At 36.6% G+C, this 6,677-nt stretch overlaps 1 protein-coding gene across 1 annotated transcript; it reads left to right on the forward strand.

Moving 5' to 3' along the window:
- Nucleotides 1-814: 814 nt before the first annotated feature.
- On the forward strand, nt 815-1,864 carry LOC134284613 (ficolin-1-like). The gene is made up of 2 exons (XM_062843596.1): nt 815-1,646; nt 1,714-1,864. The coding sequence occupies exons 1-2, from the start codon at nt 922-924 to the stop codon at nt 1,844-1,846; spliced, it is 858 nt and encodes a 285-aa protein (XP_062699580.1). The 5' UTR covers nt 815-921; the 3' UTR covers nt 1,847-1,864.
- The last annotated feature ends 4,813 nt before the right edge of the window (nt 1,865-6,677 follow it).

Raw genomic sequence — 6,677 nt, forward strand, 5'->3', positions numbered from 1 at the left:
GCCACCACACAAGACATCCATAGGCCAATATTGGCCGAACAACAGTTGTGTAGATCCATTTGATATACTTGGGTTTTAGACCCCAAGTTGTACCAAAGGCTCGCCGGCATTGCCCGAAGGCCATACAGGCTAATCACCTTATATTTCTCATAAAATAATTGTTTGAAATCTCTATCAAATTATCCTATAAGTGGACCCCACGGGGTCCACTATTGGGTGGTTGGGGTCCACTGTTGGGTAGATCGTATTCTCTTACCATGTTAAATCGGTGACTATAGTGGACCCACTCAGATTTAGCCAATAGTGGACACCCAGACTTGTTTACATTTTCAAATTTGTTCAAATAATCAAATTATCCCTTTCCAGACTAGTTTCATCACATCGCCAGATCCACTGCAATCATCGCACCGTGGAGTATCTGCGCTTGATGGGAATTTACGTGATCTTCTTATCTCCGTATACAGCTGTTGTCAATCCTATGCAGTATTTTTGATTACTGCAAGAAGAGATTGTAACGCAACTACAAATAGTGTCGCGTAGTTTTATAGAGATCACCCCGGTACTGGTTTAGCAGAAATTATTTTGCCAATATTTGGATTGCTACGAATGTTATCTGCAAAAGTTGTTTTTTAGTGATGAATTTCACCCCGGATTAGCTCGTGCTCCTTCTGTCTGAGTCTGAACCATTAATCATTTTGGGGATTCACTGGTTAGATGCGTGCATGTATTCCAAGACAAACACCCGACATGATTTATTTAATTTTGTTTCTCTCGCTCTCCGCTCCTTAATAAAAATCCCCTTTTTTATAAACTTGGTCTTCTGCTTGATGCTACACAATTCGAAATAAATTGTCGCTTAGTATTGCTACAACCGTCGCAGCTTCAGTATTATTATCCTCAACGTTTAAAAAGAGTGGCATCATGCGTGCTTTCGAAACCATCCTGCTTATTCTACCAATAATTTGCACTTCTGCTCAGAGTGGTTTTGGCTACGAGATACTTGTTGCAAAATTTGAAGCATTAGAGGACCGCATTCTCAATTTTGAGATCGGACTTCAGAATAACATTTCCTCGTTCGTGACGGAGTTGAGGCAGCTGCGTGACCTCGTTAAAACACAACAAAACCATCAACAAATTTACGAATCATGCGATAAGGTGCCATCGAAGGTTTCCGGCGTGTACAACATACAAATCGGTCCCCAGGAGACGAAACGCGTTTTTTGTGACCAAAAGTACGACGGCGGTGGATGGGCTGTGATCCAGCGGCGCTTCGATGGCTCTGTTAATTTCTATCGCGAATGGGCTGAATACAAACGAGGCTTCGGCAACATGGATGGTGGAGAGTTTTGGCTCGGATTGGACATCATCCACCAACTGACATACTCTGGACCACATGAGCTAGTGGTCCTGCTGGAGGATTTCGAAGGGAACTCAACCCACGCGAAGCTCGAGAGGTTTGAAGTGGCGGGTGAGCATGAGGCGTACAAGGTGACTATGGCACAAGGATTTAGTGGAACGGCGGGTGACTCAATAACGGGCACAAAAAGTTATCAATTCAGTACGTTCGACAAAGATAACGATATTCATACTACTAACTGTGCAGTTGATTATCATGGTGCATGGTGGTACTCCAAATGCCACGGCAGGTAAATATTGTTTCTTAACTATTTGGTTTCAAAGTTATTCTATTTATGCAATTTTATCCATCCACAGCAATTTGAATGGAAAATACTTGAAAGGAACTACGACTGAATATGCTACAGGAATGGTGTGGAAGACTTTTCGTGGATATTATTATGCCCTTAAATCTTCCAAGATGATGATCCGAAAAGTTGGGATTAAATAAATATAAATCTGTTCACGATGCCACGATAGACTGTTATATAAAGAAATATAAAGCAAATGTCCATCAGAACTAAGCTCAGGGTCCACATTCCACACATCTTTGATATTTTACCTAAGAAATTTCAAAATACATCATCCATATTTGGATTGAGTAGTATAACCAAAATATGTACCTACAAAAATGTAAAAACTGTAGCCCAAATTATATTCATCAGTTTTGTGTTTGTTGCCGTTACTACAATTATAAATATTGTTTACTGACTTAACTCATCCAAAAGATTTCTTTGAAAAATGCATACAGTAATCTCTGGAAGATTTTAAGAAGACATCTGTGGCAGAATTCTTATTGAAAGCATTGGATTTCTTGGATAGATTCATTGGTTAAATTTCTACAGTAATTATTGGGAGAATTCCAAAAGTATTCTATGGAAAAAAATGGGGAAAAAATAAATAAGAAACTTGGATGAATGTCTGGTAGAATCTTAGGAACAATAAAAAGAGGAATTCGGTAGTTGGGAGGAATCTTTGGGGAAATTCGAAGAGTGTTCGGAGAGTAAAGGAGAAAATCCTAGAGGTATTCTTCGAAGAATTCTTAACCTTTCAGGACGCGCGCCATCAAGCAACCGAAACTGCACCGCGCTCGCGCTGCATACGACGGGTGAGGTTTTCTGGTAGTGTTGTACTTTTTACAACAGCGCGCGTTCTGAAGGGTTAAAAAAATCGATAATGAGTAGCATTTGAAAATTTATTTTGCATTTTAAGTGTCAAATTCACTAGTTTTAAGAGTTTTGCCGCCTTATTCGTGTTTAGAAGAGCAAAATTAGGCGAATAAGGATTTTTTTCCTTCTAATCGATGATTAATTGTATTCTGATCAATTTCGCCCCAAAGTGGCATCTTAAATTTTTTTAGAGATATATAAGGGTATTTTTTTTTATTATCGAACACTTTGGGCCGAAGGGTCTCCGATTTCAATGAAAATTTCACCAGAGCTAGAGGTCGTGGATATATGATCATATTTGGTATTCAAAAAAATCATAGTGGACTATTTTTCCGGAAAACGCTAGATGAAATTTCACGATTTTTCAAAATTTTGTGAAATACCTCAAACTTCAAAAAATCATATTTCAAAAACTATGCATCGTAGAACAAACTTTTTTTTAGTGAAATCGACGCCAAATTACCTCAGCAATCCAATAAAAATACACTGAGAAAAAAGTTTCTCGGAAAATGTTTCACCATAGAGAAAAAACGTCTAAAAATGCTGATAAAAGTATCGTCTGTATCATAGATTATTTTCAACAAAATTTTTCCTAGCGCAAAAACTAATGTTCTTCCTTTCGTTCTTTGACGCCAAAATGGAATCTCTTACCGTTTTAGAGATATAGCCAAAAAACCAACGACCAGTCGCTATACTTTCATAGGAAGCCATCTACAACAGCGGCCGTTCACTTGTTGCAACATATTTGCTTTGCAACGAGCAAATGACATACGCTAATTGCAACGTAACTTTGACACTAACGTGCATCGGAGTGCACTGACAGCACATATATAGCACTTGAGTGCCTTTTAAATGCATGAAATAGTCATGTTTTGCAATGATCGGGTTTCTAACTAAAATGTGTTTCAAATTACGGGTTAACAACGAGCTAATGTCACCGGTGAGCGTAAAATTACTTGTGGCACTCATACCCTATATGTTTTCCATTTCAATTTGAGAAAACAATGAAAACTATTAACGGAGAATGATTACTACTCAGCAAAATATTTGAAATTATACCCGACGAAAAAAAATGCATACGAATTTCTATCTTATTTAACTTAATTTTACATCAAACAATTTCTTGTATGGAATGTTGAACACAAGTTTCATACTGAGAGCAAGCTGTAAATTTTTATACTGATGGAAAAATGTGTGCGATACAACGAGGTCCTTTTGTTACAGGTTAAATGATATAACATTTTTTACTGTGTAAGTAACAAAAATGCATAGTTGTGTAGTATTTTTTGATTATAATTCTTTTGCTTCGTTCAGAAATAACGAAAGCATTCTAGAAATTTTCAAAAGATAAAGTTAAGGATCCAATATTGACCATGAAGCTTCGTGAATGCACAGGATGTGAATGAAAATGAGGACGTTAGAGGATGTCTTGAAATTAAACATTTACTTGACATCTTAGAGCATTAAATAATTTTAGACTATATTTTAATCATTCGAACCGTGCACCGATTTATTGGTTGATTCGAATATATGATGGGTAGTAGTATGGGTTTGTCATGCTAGTTCTCAAAACTAATGAAGTCTTTTTGACAACAAACCGTTAGTTAGAAAAAAGTGATGAATTGATCTTGCATTTCAGTGTTTTTTTTATTAATTAATATCAAAACTTACTTTAACGGTAATGATCGATCCTCGAGCGTACATACCGCGCTGCATCAACTATTGTCAACTCAGTAGCTCTATACCGAGCTCGGTATTAATCTTTACAAACCATTGCTAAACATTATTATCGTCACTGTTGGAATTGTGTCGCTTCTTAGGACAGCAAAAGCTTGGTTTGAAGCAACAATGTTTTATCAGCGCGTTAAGAAGGCATGGTTAACTCTTGGTTTTAATTTGTTGCCCGTACTAATTAAGTACATGTTTTTTATCTGTATTTACGAGATTGTTAGTCTTAGGCTAGTTCATCTCGGGACCCACACATTACTTCCCTTCCGAAGGAAGAACTCACATTTTGAAATATATATTGTGAGTATGTCGGGAGTGGGATTCGAACCCAGATCCTCGGCGTGACAGTCACGAGCTTTAACCATCACACCAGATCAGCTCCACAGAGTACATGTTTGTTCCCTATCTTTTGAAGTTCCGATAAGTTTTAAATAAGTGTTTTTTCTAAAGCACATTATAGAAACACATTATGCACAGACCATGCTATTTATTAAATATTGAGTGGAAAAGGATCTCTTTATGGTGTATAGAAGAATCCACATACCAATGAACATTTAAGCAACAAAACACTATAAAAACAAAACAAAGCTTTACATGTGTAAAGAGACCTTATAAATAGTTACCTGATATCCACTCATCTCTAACGGTTTGCATATGATTGCTTTGATGGAAAAAAATACGTTGAAATATGCGTTTGCTCGTTATTGCTGACTGCACCCCAAATTGGACTGACACAATAGTGTGCACACACCTTCAAAGTGTGATTACATCGCAGGGATACGTCGGATCGAATTGAGGTCTTCGGTGCACTTATTCGTTGTAAATTGAGGAATAAGTACCCCGAAGAAGTCGAGACGATCCGAGGCAAATGTGCACTTCTATCACACTTTTTAGGCGAACCATAAAAAGTGTGATAGTCCAATTTGGGATGTAGTCTGCAATATTTGCAACGCTTTCTAGTTACAAATCCAATAATTTCAAAATTTGATAAGTTGTTGCATTTAAAGGGCACTCAAGTGCCATATATGAGCTGTTAGTGCACTCCGATGCACGTTAGTGTCAAAATTACGTTGCAATTAGCGTATGTCATTTGCTCGTTGCAAAGCAAATATGTTGTAACAGGTGAACGGCCGCTGTTGTAGATGGCTTCCTATGAAAATATAGCGACTGGCCGTTAGTTTTTTGACTATATCTCTAAAACGGTAAGAGATTCCATTTTGGCGTCAAAGAACGAAAGGAAGAACATTAGTTTTTGCGCTAGGAAAAATTTTGTTGAAAATAATCTATGATACAGACGGTACTTTTATCAGCATTTTTAGACGTTTTTTCTCTATGGTGAAAAATTTTCCGAGAAACTTTTTTCTCAGTGTATTTTTATCGGATTGCTGAGGTAATTTGGCGTCGATTTTACTAAAAAAAGTTTGTTCTACGATGCATAGTTTTTGAGATATGATTTTTTGAAATTTGGGGTATTTAGGGAAATTTTGGAAAATTGTGAAATTTCATCTAGCGTTTTTCGGGAAAATAGTTCACTATGATTTTTTTGAATTCCAAATATGATCATATATCCACGACCTCTAGCTCTGGTGAAATTTTCATTGAAATCGGAGACCCTTCGGCCCAAACCTGTTCGGTAATAAAAAAAATCCCCATAACTTAAAGTTTAAATTTATTGGACAAAATTCTATCACATGGTTTCATGGAGATCCACTGGGTATTGATTTTCCAGAAATTCTTTTGGCAATATTTGCATTGTCACTAATGTTATCCGCCAAAGTTGTTTTAAAGTGATCAATTTGACGCCGGATTACGGTAATTCCTTTACAAAATAGTTTAATAAGACCTTTTTCTGCTTCTCGTTAAGTTTATGTACAAAATAGCACATGTTTCTGTATAATGTGTTTTTCACAAGTCGGATAAGCGTTTTCGTTGCATCATACTTCGACTCAGAATACAGGATGAAAAACACGTATTTTTTTACCGAACAGCAGCTCAATTAATCTGTTGTTCAGTTGTTAACCATTATGTTCTGTGCTAATTCACCACTGCTGAATAGGAATCATAGTGTTATCATTATTAAACCACGGGAAGTTTATGTTTTGATTTGAGTGCTTCAATTCATTATATCAAGGATGGCGCAGAAAGGAAGGCATGTGGCTGGCAATTGACGGGTCCCGAGTTCGAATCTTGATTTTGGTAAATTTAAGCTTAGTTATTATTTCATGAAAGTTGTCCATAGCATAAGTGCCAATCATAAATTCCCGTGAAAATTGAAAAAAAAAGCATTTTCCTTTTTTTTTATTTATTTATTTTTTTTGCTGGAGCAGAATAACAGTTTTACCTTATATTTGTAAAACGCTTTTAACAACAAACAGTTCAGTTGGT

The sequence above is a fragment of the Aedes albopictus genome, unplaced genomic scaffold (genome assembly GCF_035046485.1).
Source record: "Aedes albopictus strain Foshan unplaced genomic scaffold, AalbF5 HiC_scaffold_32, whole genome shotgun sequence".
Taxonomy (NCBI): Eukaryota; Metazoa; Arthropoda; class Insecta; order Diptera; family Culicidae; genus Aedes; species Aedes albopictus.

Coding starts and splice junctions, on each gene's coding strand:
- LOC134284613 (XM_062843596.1), top strand. CDS start 922: ATGCGTGCTTTCGAAACCATCCTGCTTATTCTACCAATAATTTGCACT. Junction 1,647..1,713: donor TACTCCAAATGCCACGGCAG/GTAAATATTGTT, acceptor ATCCATCCACAG/CAATTTGAATGGAAAATACT.